We start from the raw sequence: 22,274 nt of genomic DNA, 5'->3' as shown, positions 1-22,274 counted from the left end.
CCCCACCACCCCCCACCCGGGGGCACAGGCCCCTTGGCCCCTGGGAAGCAGTGCCCCTCCCTGCCACCCGGTCCCCAGCTCCTCCAGCAACACAAAGGGCTACCCAGGGAAAACCCTTCTGCAATGAGGCTCAGGTGCATGGCCAAGCTTCCCCCCCTGCCCTGGCCAGGCCCACAGGTGGGTCGAGGCCAAAGTTGGCTTACTTTTGCCCTTGCCCAGAGCACCCCCAAATAGCCGCCTCTTCCCCCGCTGCCCGCACGGCACCTGCTCCCAAGTTGGAAGCCGGGGGCGGGGGGGGGAGGGGGACAGCTGGCACCCGGAAAACGGGGGGGACGGCACCGGCAGGGGAGGCGACAACAAGGGCTGCTACTCACGGGCCAGATGAGGCGACAGCTCGGGAACCCCCCGCACCAGCGCTGAGCTGGGAGAGACTGAGGTGAGCGGCGGGCGAGCGGCCGGCCTCCCCTTTTCATTGTATGGAGCAGGCATGCATGGAGCAATTTGCATTTTTGAAGCTTTTCATCGCTGCAGAAGCGGATCAAGAGGGATTCTCGTCCACCCCCCCCCTACCCCTCCTGCGCTCGTCTCCTGGCGCAAAATGGTGGCAAGGCTGGGAAGGTTGGGAGGGGGGTCCCAGCACGGGAAGGCCAGATGGGGACAGGGGAGAGAGAGGGGGCATGGAGCCTGCTCCTCCAACTCGTACCCCCTTTGTGCAGATGAGGGGAGAGGAGGAGGAGGAGGCCGGACGTGGATCACACTGTTAAGAGAGTAACTGGGGAGCAGAAGGACAGGAGGATGGCGCGGGGCAGGGGCTGCCGGCAGCATGGAGGAGACCCTGCAGACCCCCTGGGGTAGAGCGGGAATAGCAAAGGCCCTGTGCACCTGCTGTTGCAAAGCATGCTGGGCACGCAGCCCTGCACTGACCCCACACCTAGCCCCGGGCATCGCCCCCCTCTGATCCCAGAGCAAACCTGCCCCCCTCCCGCCTCACCTGCCCTCTGCCCTAGCTCCCCCTGGGGAAATGCCTTCCACTCCGCCTCATCGGCTTCCCAATGAAGCACAACCTGCCTGCCACGGCTCTGCTGACACAGCCACCACGTCCTAACCTCCTTGGAGGCCTGGAGCTGCCCCTCCATCCCCTAGAACCAGCCTCCCCCAGGGGCACTGCTCCCGTGGCCCTACCTCCCCCTACCATGGCAGCAACACCCCCCAGGGAAAATGCCCTCGTGCACCGTCTCTCTGCACCAGCCCCAACCTTCCCTCACAAGGCACTGCCCTGCCCCAGCCTGTCTTGCCCCTGCCCCACATCAACCTCCTCACACCTGATCCTGCCTCTCCAAAGTCCTCTGCCAGGCACAGGGCTCATGTCCCAGCATCCAGCCTTCTCCCAGGGCACTACCCCACCAACCCAGGGGTGCCTTTGGCTCTCTCCAATCTCTATATAGATACAGAGCAATGCACCTTTGCTTCCCTGGAGCAGTCAGATGCTAGCTCATTAATGCATATTAGGTAATACACTCTGGAAATGCATCCCACTGGAAAAATCCTAACTTTGCTACCCTACAATGGCACTTAGTGCGTGCTATACTGCTTGGATGCTAGCATTTTCAGTTCATTTAACACGTGCTAAGTGTAACGTGTGACAAGGCCCTCCATTTCTACCTCTGCTTCCTGGGAGTACACAAGTGCAGGTTAGTGGTAGCCATCTGTCGAGCAGGCAGGAGCTCCGGTGCTGGTGCTGCATATCCCCAGGAGGAGCAGAGGCTGCAGAGTAGAGCAGCAATGGCCATCCAGAGTGGAGGCTGCATGGAGATGAATAGAGTGAGTTGCCCAGGAAAGTTAAGGACTCTCCTTCCTTGGGGTATTTTAAGATGAGGAATGGTAAGCAATGAGGATCCCACAGACCAAAGGGGCATGCATGTGAATGCTTCAGACACCTGCATGGTGCTCCATGACATACTGATTATAGGGATGGAGGGATTTATGAGACACTGGCCCCTGGTGCTGGGCTGGTTGGCCGTCATTATTTGTCGAGAAATGCTTCCCCATTGCAGCCTATGGAAGGACGTTTGGGTGCTGTTGTTGGAAGCTGGACCCATGTCTAGGTGTTGCATTCAGGTGGGAATAGTCGTTTCCCAGCCTGCCACACCTGGTACTATAGCAGGATAGAGCACGTCTCTTCACCGTGGTACCAGCAGAAGGGTATAGTGATTGACCAAAGGGAGCTTGGACCTTGGGGAGGGTTGAAGGTATTTGCAGTGGGTGTTGGGAGAAGCCCAAATCCACAGAAAAGCCATACAGCCTGGATTCCTAGTAAAAAAAAATGGCTAAAGGACCCAAAACCAGAGCAGAGGGCCCAACCAGCAGTGCTAGCTTTCCCAAGTACCAACCTACCTCTAGGGGCACTGCCCTGCTCCAGGCCTATCTCTTCTGTGGGGTGCCATGTGTGGTCCATGTGTGGAGAAAAGGCTGGGATGACTTTGGGCCTGTCTCGTCCTTGTGCTCACACCCAACTTCTGCTGAGGCTATTTGCTTCCTGATGTGGGGTCAGCTAAGGATAGGAAAGCAAAGAGGAAGGGAGAGCTTGAAGAGGGTTTCCCAGACGTTTTGTGGAGCTCTTTGGTGGATGCAAGGTCCAGTCAAATGGGAGCAGGCACTGTCTCACAAGAGCCCTGGCCCTGGCAGGACTCAATGCCAGTGTGAAATCTCAATCCTGGTGCCAGGAAGAGGCTGTACTGGCCCCGCAGTGACTGTCACAAGCCTCTGCCATGACACCAGAAATACACACTGGTAGGCTTGAGTCCCCGTGATGCCTTGGTACATACCTAGACTTGCCAGGGGCAGGACATTTTTCTAGACCTCCATGGATGTGACCAGCCAGGTGTGCTGGGCACGGAGCAGGCAGCTACGGAAGTGGGACACAGGGCTGCAACACGGACTGATGGCTAGTATCTCTGCTTTATTAATACACAGGATAAACAGTGGGAGTGCATACAGAGCCTAGCTCCTTGGCAAAACCCCAGCCTTCTCTGAGACCCCCAAGAGGGGGTGTCCTCGGGGCTGGCGCTGTATTTGGCATATGCCCACACCTTGGCAACCCAACCCTGCTTTCACCCACAATGGCAGCCATGCCCTGCTGGCTCTCTCCCGCAGGTTATACATTGTACATATAGTCATGAATATTTGTATACGTGTCACCCCAACGTGAGAGTTGGTGTAACTGAGTCCTCACGGTGTTCCAGTCTGTCAGGCATATATCCCGTGATGCTAGTTCCCTACCTTACCCCCCCACCCGCCACCCCTTCAGGGAAGTTCCCATAATGCTTTCATGTCCACAGGCACAGAATTTCCCATGCTTTAGTCCCATGATGCTCCAGTCTACCAGGCATGGGGTTTCCCAGGATGCTTCTTATCTCCCAGAGAGGAAATTGCCTTCAATGTCCCAGTTCCTCGTGGAAGCAAATTTCCCACAATGCTCCAGGTTCCCCAGGCACAGAATTTCCCATAATAGTCCAGTTTGCCAGGCACAGACTTTCCCACGACAGCTCATTCCTTCTATACACAACATTTCCCGTAATGCTCCAGTTTGCTTGGAAAGTAAAGGCATGAACGACGCATGCCCCAGCGACTGCCTGCAGGCGGCTGCGGCGGGGGGTGGTGGCGAGTGCCAATCAGCGGTCAGCGACCACCTGCAGATGCGGCGGCAGCAGCCAGCGGCGATCAGCGACTGCCCGCAGACGCCACTGGCGGTGTTGGGGGAGAGGGGTGAGCGGTGACTGCCCACAGGCACTGCCAACAGTGCTTTCAGGGGCTGCACCGTCAATCTCAGGGGGTGCACGTGCACCCGTGTGCATAAAGGACTTATGTTTCCCTTCCCTTTTAGACACAATGGGCACACCTACACAAGACTCTTACTGCGCAGTAGTGTACCGGGCAAACCCCGTGCTGATACGTTACTGTGCAGTGTAATTAGGCTACTGTGCAGTAAACATCACTAAAAACCGTGCGCCGGCATTACTGCGCAGTAGTGTTGAGTTACTGCACATTTATTTCGTACCTGGTTAACCAAGTACTCAACTTAATGCACAGTAACTATGGCACATTAATGAACATGTAGACGCACCCAATCTACCCTAATGCTAGTCTTCCCAGGCACTGATTTCCCCGTCCTTTTAGAGGGCCAAGGATGGGGCATGACTGCCCATTGTACTCACGCACAGTGGGACATGCCAATAGAGAATGAGGAACAGCCTCGGTCAGCTGGGCTGTGCCGGACTCCATGGGATTTTGAACATGCAAATAAGGCAGGCCCTTCTGAGCTCACATTCAGTTCCTGATCCCCAACAGACTTGTCCATGACACTCAGATTACAGGAAGCTCCCTTCAGGCTGGAATTCAGGCAAGGAGGTGTTTGTCTGCAGAGGATGGGCAGCATCCACGCAAGCAGAGCTGTATAAGCATGAGTGGGATTGGCACCCTCACAAGCTGGTGTGTGCAGGGATCCTTGTGAGTGGGTGGGGGTGGGTAGAGGGTTGGGCATTACGAATCCCCCTTCACAAACTAATCTACCACCATGTCAGAAGCCCACGGGGTATTTCTGTTGGTGAGAAATACTTGATTTTTTTGCAGAATGAGGCCTCGTGCAATGGCACTAACACTGCCTGGCTTCTGCTGGGATTCCCCGGGGTGGAAAATCCCACCTGGTGGGATCAGAGCACATGTGGGCAGGATCAGTGCTCAGGGGAGTTTGTGTCTTCACATGAGCTGGCAGGTGTCCGTGCTAGGGGCAGCCCAATGAATAGGTTGAGCGTGGGGCATTCCCTGCCACCTGGGCCGTGCTATGGGTCTCCCTCTGTCCTCCCTTTGTGAGGGGGAGATGTTTCCTGCCCTTCCCTTCATCAGACAACAGGAAGAGGCCTGGTACCTCCTCCCCATTGTGGACAGGTTAAGGTAGGAGGAATGGAAAGGAGGGCCGTAGGGGCCAAGGGCTGAAAATGGGCCTTATTTTAGTAGGGACACACGGTTTTAGTGGAGGGGCAGAGGTGAGGAGCCCCTATGTGGGTAGAGCAGGCGGTTGGGGTGTCCATGTTCAGCCCCATGCCAGAGGTCTGCAGCATGAGGTTTCTCAGACCGTCCGGTTTCTGGCAGCCCCTGGGCTCTCGTCCCGTCCCGTGCGGCTGCGTGGTAGAAACAGCTTCCGGTGCAGGCTTTTCACCCAGCTCTGGAGGAAGAGAAGCAGGTGAGTACTAGGGAGAGGTGAATGACAGCCAGGCCTGGAGAGAGGGCCAGACGGACACAGACAAACGACAGAGGGACAGGTGGGAAGAGGGACAGATGGATGGATGGATGGATGTAGAGGAGGGAGAGGATGGGACAGACAGACGGGCTAAGAAAAAGAGACAGACACACTAACAGGGAAGATGGTTGAGGGATAAACAGATGGACGCACGGGGACATAAGGGGAAAATAGGCAGATAGGTGGAGTGTGACTGGCACAGATGGGTTGGGGGAAGGTGCCAAAGGCACAGATAGAGGCGTTGGGAATGGGACGGTGCCTGAGGTTTGCTGGAGGATTGAGGGGAGCAGGCAGATGCACAGACAGGTGGGTGGATGCACGGGGGCAGGTGGAGACACAGACAGACAGGCTCACAGGGAAGGAGAGGAAAGGCTGCGCCACCCAGGTGCTGGCGTGGGGCAGGCGGACACACAGTCAGACAGACAGACGGACGGGCGCCGGCAGGCGTCGTAGCCGCTGTACCTTGCCGCTGGTTGGGTCAAAGCGGGGTCGCCAGGTCGGCGGGGGTGCAGCTGTCCCTCTGACAAACAAATGAGATGTGCATTTGTGACAATGCCCAGGAAACTGAGGAGGGAAGCAAAGGGGCTGTGGGGGGCATCTGGGGCTGGGGTAAGAGGACAGGAGGCTCGGTCATAGGGGAATCATGGCAGGGCAGAAGGAAGAATCGTGAGGAATGGGGTGGGGTTGGGAAGGTTGTGGGATACAGGACTGGTGGGGCTGGGAGATTAGTGGGCTGAGGATATCAGAGCCAGGGAAAATGGGAGTCAGGACCGTGACTGGGGTAAGGCACATGTTGGGATGCATGTGGACCATAGGGGAGACCAGAGCGGGTGCCTGGGAGGGCAGGGAAGTAAAGCCCCTAGGTCTGTTGGGGAGGCTGAGGCATGGTGGAGATGATGGCAGAGCCAATGGGGGAGGTATGGAGACGGTCACAGAGTGAAGCAGCCTGGTCCCCCAGCACCATCCACCTCGAGGGCTTTGTCCGGGGTGTGACATGACCTGGACACCCGCAGTTCCAGCAGCCCGCTGCAAGGGACTGCTCCTGCCCAGGCCACTCCCTGCCTTTCCCCTGGTGCTGTGAGTCCTATCCACCCCTTCCCAGGGCTTTCCCGAAAGACACCCACCCCTCTTGGAAAGCCCAGGGTGAGGGCAGAGAGCCAGACTGCCACAATGGACAGCCAGCCAAGCACATAGACAGAAGCAAGCAAATGATCTAACAGAGGGACAGGAAAGCGCCTGCCCATGCTCCTCTTCTGCCATCAGTGGGGAGCTCCAAACAGGAAAAATCTGGACACCACAAAATGCAGCAGAAGAGAGGAAAGGAGAGAAGAAGAGAGTGTGGACAGACTGGTATTGGCCTGAGAGGCCCTCACATTGCCCAACCCCATTCTTACCGGTCGACGCTGCACTGGGGCAGAGCCCCCTGGCAACTCCATGCCTCCAAGGCATGGCTCCCCTTGTGCTGGGGTGCCTTCTCCACTCTCGGGCATCTCAGCCGCTGCAACAGACAGGGGTTGAAAATGTGGGAGGGCAGTGTTGGGCTGTGATGCTGGTGTCTGCTGAAGAGCACATGTGGCATTGCAGGACGAGCCGGCATCACAGTAGCCACCCAGCTATGTGGAAGAGACAGAATGCCCACCCCCAGGCACTGCGACCTGGCTGCTTGGATGCTCAGATTGCTCCAGGATGCAACCACCTGCCCCCTGAGTCCACAGTCTGGCTGCTTGCCTCTCCACAGCCCACAATCTGGCCCTTAGAGTCCAAGGACCCAGGTGCCTACCCTCTCCCAGAGCTCCAGGACTCAGCTGTAACACACTCCCAAACCCTCTGATATGTTCCCACCACTTGCTGCCTGATGAGGCATATCTCGGATGAGCTACCATGTCCTAAGCCGTGCATCTCCCATGGCACGCTCTGCCCTGCCTAGAACTCCATGAGCCTGCTGCCTCCCCCGTGCCCACACCAGCCACATGCCCACAAAGCAAACACCACAGCACCTTATGTCAGCCCAGTCCCCTCAAGTAGAGGTCCTCCCTCTTCCCAAAGCCCTCCACATCTTCCAAGGCTCCTCTGGCCCTGGCAGACTTCACACAATGGTCTCACCCCGTGGGATATGCTTGATGTCCAGTTCCCAGTCTTCCTCCTCCAAGTGCCCGGGCAGTGAGCAGCCTCCAGGTGAGTGCCCTGCAGAAGTCACTGGGCTAGCATCACAGAACAGGCTGAGGGGGCTAGGGCCTGAGCGTGGGGATGAGGTGGCAGCTGGCGGGGAGCATGGGGCCACACCAAAGGAGGAGACAGCCACAGAGGCACGTGTGCGGGCAGCTGTGGAGAGAGGGGCAGCTGAGAGCAGCTGGTGAGACCCCCAAATCTCAAAGATATTCCTTGAGACACACCCCAAGGGAGTCATCCCAATCTTGAGGCACCTCTGAGAAATCTTCATCCCCAAAGAGACCTCTTGAGAGAAGCCTTCACTTCAAAAAGAGTCCCCAGAGAGACCCCCACATGCCCCCTGAACCCCCCACTCCCAGAGATTGCGGCTTGACAGAACCTCACAGACATAAAGGTTCCCACCTCTAGACACTCCTCAGGGCAAACCCACACCCAAAAGGCCACCACCTAAGAGAATCCCATCTTCAAAATGCCCTGAGACCCTCCACCCCCTGAGAGAGCACCCTGACACCCCGGCCCTGAAAGGAACACTCCTAGACCTCCACCCTACCGTAGAGACTTTCCACCCTGGGAATCCCCAGAGATACCTCAGTGCCAGCAACCCTAAGTGTAATGAAACATGAAACATTCCTGCCTCGGTTGCAACCCCCATGTACCACAGCCCCCTCACCTCTGCCCATGAGCAGAGCACTCAGGTGGCCCTGGCTATGAGCCTGGATGTCCAGGAAAGGCTTGTCGCCAATGCCCTTGGAGACCATCTCTTGGATGCGCAGCTCTGGGGAGGACAAGAAGGGCAATCACACGGAGGCCTGTGCCTCCCCCACCACACACCCTTCCCTGTCTCACCCTAGCCCCACTTTCCCCACATGCTGCTCCCTGTCCTGCCATGATGTGTCCCGCATCCCATCTAGATGGGGCCTGCACCCCCTCCAACCCTAACCCTCCTCCATGCCAGTCCATCCACAGGCTCCATCCCCTACCCTCCCATTTCAGCCCATAGTCCTACCCTTGCTGAGTGTGGCCTGCCTCCAGAGTAGCTGGGCCACAGCACTGGTCCACTTGTGCTTGACCTCTGGCGAGGCTGCCTGAAGGGTATAGGCCTCCCGTGACTTGCGGCGCCGGAACCACAGCTCAAAGCGCAGCCCACTCTCCCCAATGTTCTCCGTCAGTCCCATATCGGCCGTCTGGGGGGGCAGCACAGCCAGGAGGTGAGTTTACTGGGTCTGGTGGGATTACTTCAGCCTTTCCTCACAATTCATATGAGGAAAGGCTGAAGGAGCTAGGCATTCAGCTTCTGGAAAAGGCACTGAGGAGGGGACACGACAGCAGTCTTCAAATACTTGAAGGGCTGTTATGAAGAGGGCGAACACCTTTTCTCTCTTGCTGCAGAGCATAGGACACAGACCAATGGCTTGGAGTCAGCAGCAAAGTAGGTTTAGATTGGATATCAGGAAAAACTTCTTCACTGTTATAGCAGGGAGGCAGTGGAATAGACTGAACAAGGAAGCTGTGGACTCTCCGTCACTGAAGGTGGTCCAAAAGAGGTTGATCAAGCACTGGTCAGCAATCATAGACCCATAGAGAAGTAGGGCTGGAAGGGGACCTCCAGAGGTCACCTAGTCCAACTCCCTGCCTGAGGCAGGGCCATCCCTATCCAAACCATCCCATCGGCATATGCTCTATGGGTATTTCTCAGGTTTCTGGGCTTTTCTTGCTGCCATGTAGGACCAAGAAGAATGTTTTTTCCCCTTCCTGCTGCTACATGTGTCAGGGTTTGGGGTTTTTTCGCCGTTCTCAGAACAGCTGCAAGCAGGGCTGGGGGATTTTGACGGGGCTGTGCCAGTGCTCCTGCTGGGAGTTTTAAACCCGGAGGCTCCTGGCTAGAGTGTCTTGTCCCGCAACTCAGGATCAGATCAACTGCCATGTCGGTTTAGACGCAGACTCTGCCCTTGACTTGGGAGTAGGGGAAGCCATGACTAAAACCCATGGCAGCCACCCTTCATCTTGTTGTCTGGAGAAAAAAGCTAGCACTGGAACAGGCCCCAGAAGCACTATGGGGCTGATGCTAGAGCTGGGGACACCAAGACGCTGGGCTTGGTATATGGCCCAGGAGTGCTGTGGAGATAGCACCCCATCGGGTGCAATCCATGGCTCTGACCTGCAAGCTGGAGAGCTCACCTTGAAGGCCTGCTTGTAGACAAAGACGTCCAGGCCGGCCTCGGGACCCTTGCGTTTGCTGAAGAGCAGCAGGTGTTCGAAGAGGAAGATGTGGCGCTGGCACTTGCGGCGCCCACACAACACAGTGAACTCATCCCGATGCAGCAGTTGTCCCTGGACCCTCAGGTCCATCTGGTGGAAGAAGAAACACCGCAAGGGTAGGACCAGACCTCATAGACCTGCTCAACACCAAGCAACAGCCCAGCCCTAGAGGCTGAGAGCTCACAGCATGCTGGGAGATACACCTCATAGTCTGCCAGATAGGAAACACAGCAGTGCATGCCGCGATAGCACCCCTGGACCACGCTCTGCATACAGATGCAGCAGTGCATGCTGGGATAGCACCCCTGGACCACGCTTTGGAGACAAATGCAGCAGTGCATGCTGGGATAGCACCCCTGGACCACGCTTTGGAGACAGATGCAGCAGAGCATGCTGGGATAACCAGGGAGCAGTGCATGCTGGGATAGCACCCCTGGACCATGCTTTGGAGACAGATGCAGCAGTGCATGCTGGGATAGCACCCCTGGACCACGCTTTGGAGACAGATGCAGCAGTGCATGCTGGGATAGCACCCCTGGACCACGCTTTGGAGACAGATGCAGCAGGGCATGCTGGGATAACCAGGGAGCAGTGCATGCTGGGATAGCACCCCTGGACCATGCTTTGGAGACAGATGCAGCAGTGCATGCTGGGATAGCACCCCTGGACCACGCTTTGGAGACAGATGCAGCAGTGCATGCTGGGATAGCACCCCTGGACCACGCTTTGGAGACAAATGCAGCAGTGCATGCTGGGATAGCATCCCTAGACCATGCTTTGGATGCAGATGCAGCAGGGCATACTGGGATAGCACCCTTGGACCACGCTTTGGAGACAGATGCAGCAGGGCATGCTGGGATAACCAGGGAGCAGTGCATGCTGGGATAGCACCCCTGGACCATGCTTTGGAGACAGATGCAGCAGTGCATGCTGGGATAGCACCCCTGGACCATGCTTTGGAGACAGATGCAGCAGTGCATGCTGGGATAGCACCCCTGGACCATGCTTTGGAGACAGATGCAGCAGTGCATGCTGGGATAGCACCCCTGGACCATGCTTTGGAGACAGATGCAGCAGTGCATGCTGGGATAGCACCCCTGGACCATGCTTTGGAGACAGATGCAGCAGTGCATGCTGGGATAGCACCCCTGGACCATGCTTTGGAGACAGATGCAGCAGTGCATGCTGGGATAGCACCCCTGGACCATGCTTTGGAGACAGATGCAGCAGTGCATGCTGGGATAGCACCCCTGGACCATGCTTTGGAGACAGATGCAGCAGTGCATGCTGGGATAGCACCCCTGGACCATGCTTTGGAGACAGATGCAGCAGTGCATGCTGGGATAGCACCCCTGGACCATGCTTTGGAGACAGATGCAGCAGTGCATGCTGGGATAGCACCCCTGGACCATGCTTTGGAGACAGATGCAGCAGTGCATGCTGGGATAGCACCCCTGGACCATGCTTTGGAGACAGATGCAGCAGTGCATGCTGGGATAGCACCCCTGGACCATGCTTTGGAGACAGATGCAGCAGTGCATGCTGGGATAGCACCCCTGGACCATGCTTTGGAGACAGATGCAGCAGTGCATGCTGGGATAGCACCCCTGGACCATGCTTTGGAGACAGATGCAGCAGTGCATGCTGGGATAGCACCCCTGGACCATGCTTTGGAGACAGATGCAGCAGTGCATGCTGGGATAGCACCCCTGGACCATGCTTTGGAGACAGATGCAGCAGTGCATGCTGGGATAGCACCCCTGGACCACACTTTGGAGACAGATGCAGCAGTGCATACTGGGGTAGCACCCCTGGACCACGCTTTGGATGCAGATGCAGCAGGGCATGCTGGGATAACCAGGGAGCAGTGCATGCTGGGATAGCTCCCTGGAGCAGTCTATGCTGAGTTAGTACCTGCCACCTCTGCCCGCACTCACCTCACAGCCTCGGATCTGCTCCACGGCCAGCAGGTTCCTGCCATGCTGCTCCTGGGACTCCAGGAGCTGCTGCGCTGCCCGCAGGGCCTCGCGCTCCTGCGTCTGCTCTGCACCGCTCTCCCGCAGCAGCTCCTCCAGGAAGCGTCCGTAGTGCTCCAGCTGGAGCAGGGGCCTCTGGAGAGAGCGCGCCAGTCCCCCATCTTCCCAGAGCCCCTCCAGCCCACCGGGCCCACCCTAAGTCGGGGAGAGAACAGAGCACATGACTCCCCAAGCCTCGCCACCATCCCATGCCCATGGCTCAACCTACCACTGCCAGAGCTGGGCTGTGACCCACTGTTCTGTCCCCACCTCTGCTAGCTCCAGACAAACTCTCAGGGGGTCCTGTGCTTTGCACCCCAACTCTAAGCTTTAGACCTCACCTTCCTATCTCCAGGGTTGAACCCAGGAGGGTTGATTCCTAGCCCCCTGTCAGAACTGGGGCAGAGCCCAGGAGTCGTGGCACGCAGCCCCCTATTCTAATCCCTCAAGACACATGGAGCCCCAGACTCTGAGATAGCCTGTTCCCTGGCAGCATTGGGCCCATGGGGCATTGGCAACCTACCTTGCTGTGCACTCGCTGAGTTGTGAACATGGCCTCGAGCTTCTGCTGGCTTTTCACATAGAGGGCATAGAGACTGAACTGGTCCCCCTGGCACGGAGAATGGGTGCACATTAGAACAAAACCCAATCCAACACTACTGCCCTTCTATGAGCCAGCACTGCAAACAGCTGTGACAAAGAAGGGTCTGCGGTCTGGAGAAGTGCTGCGGACCCATGAGAGGGGTGTTCAGAGCCAGGTACTTAGGTGTCAAAGGCAGCAACTCCCTTTTGCAGACCTGCTGAAGTCTCAGGGGGGCCCCAAAAGATCTCTCCATCTTTTGAGGCTGTCAAGCCTGGCACCCACATAGCACATTCCCTCTCATGGAGGAGTCTCTGGGGTCTCCTTGAGTATGTGAGGGTCCCTGGGGGGATACTGGCATCCCATGAGGCTATGAGGGTCACCAGGGGGGTCCTGGAATCACTCACATAGCGCAGAAAGCAGCTGCCCACACGCAGGGGGTGGATGGTACAGCCCTGCAGCTCCTTGAGGAAGTAGGCACGGTGGAAGGCCAGCAGGCGGTCCCGGAGGCCCTGCAATGTGCTGCACTCGTGCCTCAGCTCCGAGGCCAGCTCCTGGTGTCCGACGCCCAGAGGCAGCAGCTCTACTAGGCAGCTCACGTACTGCTGCTCCAGTGTGATCAGCTCAGCCACCAAACGTTGCTGGGTGCTGTGGGGAGGAGGCTGGAGTCATCCAAGAGCCAGAGCCCCTGCAGCACCCCGGCACAGGCACTGCCAGGTGAGCATCGGGAAAGGCATGACTTTAATAAGGACAAGTGCAAAGCCCTGCATTTAGGATGGAACAATCTCATGCACCGGTACAGGCTGGGAACCAACTGGCTAAGCAGCAGGTCTGCAGAAAAGGACCTGAGGGTTACAGTGGGCGATGAGCTGAACAGGTGCCAATAGTATGCCTGAGTTGCAAAGGCAGCTAACGGCATACTGAGCTGCATTAGCAGGATTGCTGACAGCAGGTCGAGGGAAGTGATTCTTCCCCTCTATTTGGCACTGGTAAGGAGTCCACATCTGGAGTCCTGTGGCCAGTTTTGGACCCCCCATTACAGAAAGGATGTGGAGACATTGGAGAGTGTGCAGTGGAGGGCAAGGAAAATTGTTAGGGTGCTGGGGCACATGACTTCTGAGAAGGTAACTGGGCTTAGTCTGGAGAAGAAAAGACTGAGAGGAGATTTGATAGCAACCTTCAACTACCTGAAGGGCAATTTCAAAGAGGATGGAGCTGGACTGTTCTCAGTGGTGGCAGATGAGAGAACAAGGAGCAGTGGTCTTAGGTTGCAGCCACAGAAGTTTAAGTTAGATGTTAGGATGAACTTTCTCACTAGCAGGGTAGCAAAACACTGGAACAGGTTAACCAGAGAGGTTGTGGAAACTCCATCCTTGGAAGTTTTTAAGACCTGGCTGGACAAAGCCTTGGCTGGGATAAGATAGTTGGGGTTGGTCCTGCTTTGAGCAGGGGGTTGCACTAGATGTGACCGCCTGAGGTCCCTTCCAACCCTCATTTTCTATGATTCTACAACCTGGCACACTGGAGAGAATCCAGTGCATGCTGGAAAAAGATGGCACATACTGGGGACCCCTGTTTGGCACAGCAGGGGGAAGACCCTGACATGGTTAGGGTGTGTGAAGGGCCAAGACTTGCTTATACAGAGGGTGCCAGGAGATGAGTCCTCATAGGCTGTCTAGCCCTGACTCATTCTTTCCCTGTTTGCCCCATTCTGGCTGCCTACTGCTCTCTCGTGCATGCTGCTCAGCCCATGTCTGCTCCAAGCTAGGCATGGCGAGAAAGCTGTGCCCTCTCTCCTCCATGGCAGGGCCAAGAACATGCCATGGCCAGCCATGCCACCTATGTTTTTACAGCTGGAGCATGAGCGAGCCACAAAGCGGGAGCCCACGGCAGTGCTTTCCTATGCCACCCACTGCCCTCAAGAGTGCAAGCCGCCCGGCCCTTCCAGCCCCTTCAGGCATTGATGGCCCCAAGACTCACCCCAAGCGACGCTTCCTCTCGGTGCTGGGTGTGCCTCCCCAGGGTGCCTCGGCTCTCTGGGCACCAGTGCGGCCCAGCATGACGTGCTCCCGGGGAGAGCAGGTCCTGTCCACCACCTCCCGGCTGCTCACCTCCAGGCCTCGGATGTGGACGCCAGGGCGGGGGCTGCCGGGACCCGGCTCGCTCAGTGCCCTCTGAGTAGCAGGGGGTCCCTTGGAGGAGGGCCGGCAGAGGGGTGGTGTACCCACAGGAGGGGAGCTGCCTGCTGGCAGGGTGGGGGCTTGGAAGAAGGAGCTGGGGGGTGCATCTGTGGGGCTGGGGCCCCGCTCCTTCCCGCTGTCTTCTGCCAGCTCTCTGGCAGGTCCCAGCGACTGGCAGGAGGGTGCCACTTGCAGACTGGACAAGGGGCTGCTGGGTGGGGGCAGTACGCAGCTCATGCTGCGGGAGGAGCCAAACCCAGTGCCCAGGCCTCGCAGCGGGTGCTGGGGTGAGCAGGAGGCACTGGTGCTGCCGGCCCGGCGGCGGGGTGGCGAGGCAGGCTGCAGGGCAGCCCGCATCCTCCTCTGCAGCAGGCAGCCCAGCTCCTGGCAGCGGGCTCGGCAGCGCCCCCACTCCTGCGCGGCCCGGGGGTTTTGCAGGGCCAGCGCCTGCATCTCCTGGCAGACACTGCCTGAGGCGTCAGTGGGGGGCTGATGGTGCTGACTGAGCACCCCAAACACAGCCTTTGGCCCCTCGTCGTCCTCAGGAGCGGCCAGGCACTGCTCATCTTCCAGGCTCCCATCCTGGGCCTGCCGGGAGAGCAGGAGACAGGCTCAGAGGAGGAAAGGGACACAGGTCTGAGGGACACAAGGCTGCTAGGGCATCATCACCCACCACACACACACAGACTCCCAGCCTTGGGCCAACCACTCCTGGGAAGGAAGGAGTGAGGCCAAGCGGGGCTGTCTCCTGTACCCAAGTGCTCATGGACCGCTGCCTCTGGCACTGAGCGCCCCGCTGAGATGGGTGGGGATGCCCCTCCGGGGCTCAGTGGGGGCTGGGCGTAGGCAGGAGATTGGCAAAAGGATAGGGCATAATGTGAGCAGGAGATTGGCACAGGGGCCAAGAGGGCGTGGAAGCTGAAGGGCAGGTGGGAGCTTGGCACAGGAGCCAGGCAATGCAAGTGGAGGCAGGGCAGGTGGCTCACATGCCCGTGCATCGCACACCCACACCCGTGCACCAGTGGGCACGGGGGCCTGGGCCAGGAAGGTGGGTGGGGCATGGGTGGGAGGCGCGCAGCGGGTGGTGGCAGGAAGCAATGACCTGTCCGATCTCCTGGTGCTGGCGCAGCTGCTCCAGTTCCCCTAGGCGCCGATTGCTGAGCCCCCCCAGCCTATGGATGGCGTTGTCCACCTCCTGGTAGAGGCTGGAAGCCGTCTCAGCCAGGCCGCTGTGGGCAGAAGGGAGCACATCAGTCCCTACAACATGCTGTCAGCTCGGCTCAGCCACTCCACACCCCATGCCAGAGCACAGGGTGGTCTCACCTGAGGGCTTCCCAGGGACACAGCCGGGCTAGCAGGGCTCCTCCCTCGCTCTGCAGCTCCAGCAGGCGTGCATCCGACAGCAGCCTGCGCATGGTGTCCTGGTGCCTGGCGATTTGAGCAGTCAGCTCCTGGGAACACAGCACAGTAAGCGGTACAGCATGCCACGTCACGAGGCATCGCAGTGACCTCCTAGCCCGCTGGCCCATCCTGGAGCAGGATGAGGGTGAGCCCAGCATCCTGAAACAGCAGTACAGTGCAGGACAACACCATGAGGCAATGCTGCCGACACAGCCTGCTCAGCGGGGCACGGCACAAAGCACTCATGTGCCAATGCTCTGCTCCAGTATGCTGCTGCTGCATGCATGCCAATGCAAACACACCACACAGTCAGCTGGGGGTGAACTGGCCTTGCACTACCAGGAGCCAGAGCAGCAGAGTCCAGGGGACGTGGTGCAGGGTCATATACCTCATTGCTCCTCTCTGCTCCTGACCCCTCCTCCACCTCGACGCTGGCTGCCTGCACCGAGCATAGCACGTCGCGGCAGAGTCTGCACAGCTGTTCCAGCGCCTGCAGGGAGAAGCACACCAGGCACAGGGGAAGATGGTGCTGCAGTGAGGAGGGCTTGAGGTGTCAAGGCCTGGCAGCAAGGGAAAGGCTCAGCAGTAGAGGCAGAGCACCAGGGAGGGGTGATGAAGTACAAACTTTCGGCAGGCACTGAGGGATGCTGATAGGCTGCGCCAGGAGCTGGGAATTCAGACCCTGAGCATCAGGGGTTTGGGCACCATGGGGGGAGCTACTGGATTTCCTGGGTTCTGGGACGCAGGGGGTATGATTTGAGGCTGTGGGGCATGGGGACCTCTTGGGGGCCTCTGAGAGGGGGCCACTCCTGCCCACCCCGGTGTGTCTCCAGAGGCTGGGGTGAGAGGCACAGAGCAGCTCTGGCTGGGGGTGGCGGCACTCCCATTTCTCACCTGGCACGATGCCACCCACTGGGCCTGTGAGTGCTGCAGGCTGCCCCCCAAACACTGCTGCAGGTGCTGGGGCTCCACGAAGCGGGGCAGGTCGGCGACAGAGAGCACAAGCATCTCCTGGAGGATGGAACAGCTGTCACGATGGAAAGGATCCTTCCCTCAACCCTAGCATCTCCCTGGCACCTGGGAAATGCCCCCACCCCCATCAGCGGGGGGAAATGCCCCCGCTGCCTCCTCCATGCCCCTCACCAGGCCCCCCCCATGCCTGCCCGCCTCCTGCAAAGGAAACCCTTGTCAGGGACCCTTTGCTGCTGTCCCTCTGCTCACAGAAACCCCAATAACCCGCCATCCTCCTGAGCAGGAGTCCCTTGCGGTCACCCCCTGCAACCGCACTGCTACCCAGGCACTGCCCCTACTGCCAACCCCATACCTGAGCGAGTGCCAGCTTCCCAGGGTCCCCCGGTGGGGCCAACACCAGCAGGCGGTTCACGAGTGCTGGGGACACCTCCTGCAGGGCAAGGAGGAGGGAGGTTGGCACCCCCGACTACCAAGAAGGGCAGCAGGGAGCAGGCCCAGAGGAAGAGCAGGGCAGAAGGCTGTGCGAGGAATGGGAAAGGCGGTTTGGGGGTGGGAGCTGGGCAGGGGGACCGGGGTGGAGGCTGTAAAAGGCATGGGGCAGGCAGCGAGGAAGCAGCAGGCAGTGGGCAGAGGAGCAGGCGTGGGGAGCAGGGTTGTGAGGGGTTATGGGGCAGGCAGCAGGGCCCAGGCAGGCAGCGGGGCTGTGCAGGGTGGGGGCAGGCAGCGGGCCTGATCGTGCAGTGGGGGTGCAAGGGGCAGTACCTGCAGCTCCTGCAGGGCTGCCAGTAGCGCAGGGGAGTGGGGGGACAAGAGCCCCCCCTGCCGCAGGTCCAGCAGCACCATCAACCCCAGCTCCTGCTGTTCTTTCCTGCGAGGCAGAAGACAGCGAGGAGTTAAGAGGTGGCAGCTCCCACGGGGACCCAGAGAGCAGCAGTGGGGGCGGTGGGGGGGGAATGACTGGAAGGGGCACAGAAGGCTCCTGGTAATGTCAGGGGGGTTGGGGAGCAGCCCATGTCAGAGCTGGGGGCTATGTGGGGCAACGGGAGGAATGGTGGAGGTGTGTGGGGGAGCTGCGAGAGCAGCTGGGGGATAGGGCCACACTCTAGGGACACAGGGGGACAAGGCAGGGTATATGGGGCGAGCTGTGGCCTTACACAGGGGAAGAGACAAGAGAGAGCTGTTGGGGTGCACAGGAAAGCACACTGGATGTGGGGCAGCCTCGGGAACGGAGGACTCTGCCCTGTCCCTGCCCCTCCTCTGTTGCTGGCATTACCTGAGCAGCGAGTGCAGGTATCTCAGGGCCTTGATGAACTCCTCTTGGGCCAGGGCTTGGGCTGGATCCCCTGGGGGCGGCAGGGTGACGGCCAGCACAGCCCTTCCAGCCCGGTCCATGCCTCCTGCGGAGCCAAATCTAGGGTGAGGGCAGCCCGGGGCACTGGCTGGACCCATGGCAGCCCCCAGCACATGGAGATGGATGGTGATCTCTGGGAGGCTGCTATCATGCTGCTAAACCCTTGCCTGTGGTCCTGCATAGCACAAGCAAGGCCTCCACTTTTGGCACCATGCCCCATTCCCCAGCCCTCTCCTTTGGGTGCTCGCCTTTGAGCCTGGGACAGTTTGAGGACTGCCCTAGGATATGGGGGTGGAGGCAGCTTGTGCCTCATGTGGCCATGCAGCTGAGACTGCTGCTGTTGTCCCAGAGCTGGGCTGTCAGGTTATATAGCCTGCTCGTGCCCTGGGAAGCCTGCTTCTTTGGTAGGGCAATGCCCGTAGGCTGGCAGGCACTAGACCCTAAGCCCGGGAACTGAAGGCGCTGATGTGCCAGGCCCCAGCCAGACAGTCTGTGCCACGTGCCAGCCCACGGCTCTCACCTGTCAGCTGGAAGATGCCAGAGCGCAGGAGGTCCCAGTCCACATCTTGCCCAAGGACAGCTGAGGTGGAGGGCAGGGAGCCAGGGGGGCAGCTGGGCTCTGTTGCTCCCTCAGGGGGATGGGCATTCTCTGCTGAGGCTTCTCCAGCCACAACAGGCTCCATCTGCTTCGGGGATCCAGTGATGAGCTTTTCCCCCGCGCTGGCCTGTGGGCTGGGGACCGTGGCCATGGTCTTTTCCTCGGTGTTGGCTTGGGAGGTCGCATGCCCTGGACTGGCAGGGGCACCCTCACCTCCCATACCCTCGGTGCTGGGTATTGCAAGGGGGGTGGGGATATCCACCTCTCCAGGGACAACCCCGTCCTGCTGGGTGGAGTCCCCAGTTTCGTCCATCGTGCCAGCCTCGTGCCTTGGGACGTCAGTGCCAGCCCCCTCCTCCTGGCTCTCAGGGATGCCCTCTTCTCCCATGGCAAGTGTGTTCGGGACCCCAGTGTCAGTGGGGACACTCTCTTTCCCAGTCCCACGGGGCACCTGGCTTTTTACTTTGGCAGCAGTGCTAGGCAATTCAGACCCCTGGGGAATGCACCCCTGCCCATCGCTGGCAGGGACGGCCAGCTCCCTTGCGGGCAAAAACTCCTTCCTGCCTCCAGCAGTGGAGCAGCCTCTCCCACCCCACTTCCTCCTCCGGCGATTGCCTCTGGGGGCTCGATGTGGTGTTGCTGGGGCTGGGGGGCAGCTTCTGTCACCCCCTGCCTGCAGGTGAGCCCTGGCTGGTGCTGTCTCTGTGTCAGGAGCCACCCCTCTGAAGCCACTCGGGGGGCTCTGTTCCCTCTGGCCAGGGCAAGGGGGTCCAGCTGGCCCCGGCCCCTTGCTCAAGCCTGGTGGCTTGGCCTTGGCTGGTGCTCCGGCAGCATTAGGCTGGAGGGAGGTGGCTGTCCCACCACGGTCCTCTCCCTGCTGTGCCTCCCTCAGGACCCCTCCAGATTGCCTCTCCCCTGGGTCTACTGCCTGCTGCCCTTCCACCAGACCCCTCCTCAGCTGTCTGTCTGCACAGTCCCCTTCTCTCTGCCCCTCCCTGGCTTCTCCTTGTCTCTCTGTCTCCCTTGGCACACTCTCCTGCCCAGGGAAACGCTCCTCTCTGGAGTCCCCTCCCTGCTTCTCCTCGCTGGGTACACAGCCCTCCCTGGGGTCTCCTCCCTGCTCCCCCACTCCAGGACCTCCTTCCCATATTTCCTTCCCGGGCAAACACCCTTCACCGGGGTCTCCCACTGGCTGCCCCTCTCCGGGCAAACATCCTTCCTTGCCTGATTTCTGTGTGTCCACAGCAAAGGGCACATCTACCCCCTGGTCCTCGCCATCCCCTTGGCTGCATCTCTGCCCTGCCCTAGCTCTGGGCAGCCGTGACATGTCCCAATCCTGGAGGAACACCCTCCCCTGGCCTTGGCCACCTCCCAGATGTGCCCCTTCCCAAGTTCTGCGGGTCCGGTTCCTGGGCAAGGTCTCCTCACGCCCTGGCTTGGGGTGCAGCCAGGCCCGGTGGCGCCGGTTGCGGCCCTTGTTGTGGCCCTTGCGGGCAGGCAGGGTGCGGCTCTGGGAATCAGGGGGCACAAAGGCCAGGGGGGCATTGGGCCGGGGGGGGCTGATCTCCAGGAGCTGCACGTACTCCCCCTCTGGGCCGCCCCCCTCTACCTCCCGGCTTTCCCCACTGGAGTGGTGCCCATCTCCAGGACTCCGTGCCCCCAGCCCCTCAGGGCTGGTGCCTGGTGGGCATCGCCTGCCCACCATAAAGCCCCCTTCATGCACAAACTGTGGACAGATGAGCTCAGTCCAGGGCAGGCGCAGCACGCGCTCCTCAGCTGCCAGCAGACAGCGTTCCAGACGCCCCGCGCGCCGGTCCTTATTGATGCCATTGAGCCACTCGGCAGTGAAGAGAAATGGGTAGGCCTCGGGAGGCACTGGCAGCTCCTGGATGCTGTGTCCATCTGGCGCCAGGCACTTCAGCACCAGGCAGGGCGCCCGGGCCAGGTAAGGCACCACCTGCAAGTAGAAGTCACCAGGCCGGAGCTGCTGCCAAGGCAGGGAGCTGAGCTGGACCACGATCTTCTCGTGCAGGCAGAGCGGCCAGCCCTCGTGGCAAAACACGAACCCGCTGTACTGGGACTGGCGGGGGGAGAAAAAGGGACAGGGCTGGAGGGGCACGAGAGACCCCAACACACCGCCACGTGACCCTGCTTCTGAACCCCTCCCCGTTGCAGTCCTTCTCCGTACACCAGGCTGCTGCCCAGTCAGACAGCCTTGCCCCTTCACTAGGCTTCTGCCCACTGCCACCCCTCTGCACCCGCTGCCCGCCCCCACGCCACAGAATATTAAATCCTAGAGAAGCGGGGCTGGAAGGGACTTCCAGAGCTCATGTAGTCCAGCTCCCCTGCCTGAGGCAGGCTCATCCCTATCCAAACCAGCCCAGACCCATCCATCATCTAACCTCTTTGTAAAACAACCATCGACCCTGGCACAACACCAGACATCACACCCTAACCTGCCACGGGGAAAAGCAGGGGGACCGCAGCAGCCGAATCCCAGCTGCTGCAAAGGCTGTTAATATATGCTCGAGAAATCCCAGGCAGAGGCCACATCCCCAGCTATGGGGGAAGGCAACCAACTCCCCGGCACAAGTCCATACCAATCTGACCATGGGATAATATTCCTTCCTGACCCCAAAGGTGGGAATCGGTCTGATCCTGAGCAGAGGGGCAAACTGCAGCCGGGAACCTCTGGCCTCTGCTGAGCATTGGCACAGCCCAGCCATAGTCCCCAGCGTTGGCTGCAGCCAGCACCCAATGCCTCTGAGGAAGGCTCGAAAATGCCCAGACACACGCAACAGAAAGGGGGAAGGGTGGCAACCAGTAAAGCCCGGGAAATACCCGCAGTAAAACATAGGCATAATCGCCCGGCTTACTCTGCCCAGACTATGCTCTCTCCTATGACCCGCTTCCCGGCGACGAGAGCCACCCCTCAGCTGGCCAGCCCTGCTTTGCCCCCACTCCCGAGCCCGCACCTGCCCCTCCATCAGGAGGTCAGGTCAGGCCTGCAGCAGGGACGGCTCCCCGACAGACAAGAGACAGACAGCCAGACTCACGCAAGCCTCCTGCTGGATGCGGGCCAGGATATGCTTGGCAGGCACGAGGAACTCGAGGGTGTAGCGCAGGGCATCCTCGCGGTAGGTTTTCTCCACCACGTCGAAGACCTGGCCCAGCAGCGTGGGCGCCGTGGCGGTGAAGGGTGGGTACAGGGCCGAGAGCGTGTTTTGCACGCAGTCCTCCACCGGCTCCGACTCCTGCCGGGTGGGCGCAGGTCACGGGGCACGCCTGGCTTCCACCCCCCCAGCCTCTCCCTCCTGCCTGTGCCCCTAGGCCAGCTCCAGGGCTGGCAGAGCACCCAGGAGCAGCCCCTCAAGCGGCGGGCGCTGGGGCAGTCCTGCTGCACCCCACCTGTAGGAGCGGGGGTCCCCCGGGGGAGGGCGGCCGGCGGGCACG

The 22,274-nt window shown here is 59.8% G+C and overlaps 1 protein-coding gene across 4 annotated transcripts in view; it reads right to left on the bottom strand.

The window, feature by feature from the left end:
• Positions 1 to 20,671, bottom strand: part of ARHGEF40 (Rho guanine nucleotide exchange factor 40) — a 32,737-nt gene extending 12,066 nt beyond the window's left edge. The window contains exons 1-21 of one of the 4 annotated variants that reach the window (XM_025191157.1): positions 18,744 to 20,671; positions 18,146 to 18,269; positions 17,635 to 17,740; positions 17,225 to 17,302; positions 16,795 to 16,911; positions 16,289 to 16,390; positions 15,823 to 15,950; positions 15,602 to 15,728; positions 14,300 to 15,087; positions 12,727 to 12,967; positions 12,263 to 12,349; positions 11,662 to 11,895; positions 9,644 to 9,814; positions 8,472 to 8,649; positions 8,136 to 8,240; positions 7,400 to 7,618; positions 6,691 to 6,794; positions 5,759 to 5,816; positions 2,826 to 5,221; positions 2,395 to 2,551; positions 1,663 to 1,802 (exon numbers count right to left, since the gene is read on the bottom strand). In XM_025191157.1, coding sequence (XP_025046942.1) covers positions 5,775 to 5,816; positions 6,691 to 6,794; positions 7,400 to 7,618; positions 8,136 to 8,240; positions 8,472 to 8,649; positions 9,644 to 9,814; positions 11,662 to 11,895; positions 12,263 to 12,349; positions 12,727 to 12,967; positions 14,300 to 15,087; positions 15,602 to 15,728; positions 15,823 to 15,950; positions 16,289 to 16,390; positions 16,795 to 16,911; positions 17,225 to 17,302; positions 17,635 to 17,740; positions 18,146 to 18,269; positions 18,744 to 20,526 — 4,734 coding nt within the window. In that variant the 5' untranslated portion in view covers positions 20,527 to 20,671 and the 3' untranslated portion in view covers positions 1,663 to 1,802; positions 2,395 to 2,551; positions 2,826 to 5,221; positions 5,759 to 5,774. Of the gene's footprint in view, positions 1 to 1,662; positions 1,803 to 2,394; positions 2,552 to 2,825; positions 5,222 to 5,758; positions 5,817 to 6,690; positions 6,795 to 7,399; positions 7,619 to 8,135; positions 8,241 to 8,471; positions 8,650 to 9,643; positions 9,815 to 11,661; positions 11,896 to 12,262; positions 12,350 to 12,726; positions 12,968 to 14,299; positions 15,088 to 15,601; positions 15,729 to 15,822; positions 15,951 to 16,288; positions 16,391 to 16,794; positions 16,912 to 17,224; positions 17,303 to 17,634; positions 17,741 to 18,145; positions 18,322 to 18,743 lie in introns of those variants that run through there. The other 3 variants (XM_025191155.1, XM_025191158.1, XM_025191156.1) reach the window with 3 other exon arrangements.
• Positions 20,672 to 22,274: the final 1,603 nt, after the last annotated feature.

Source organism: Alligator sinensis, unplaced genomic scaffold, assembly GCF_000455745.1.
Source record: "Alligator sinensis unplaced genomic scaffold, ASM45574v1 scaffold955_1, whole genome shotgun sequence".
Classification (NCBI taxonomy): Eukaryota; Metazoa; Chordata; order Crocodylia; family Alligatoridae; genus Alligator; species Alligator sinensis.
This window is presented reverse-complemented; position numbering and strand designations above follow the sequence as displayed.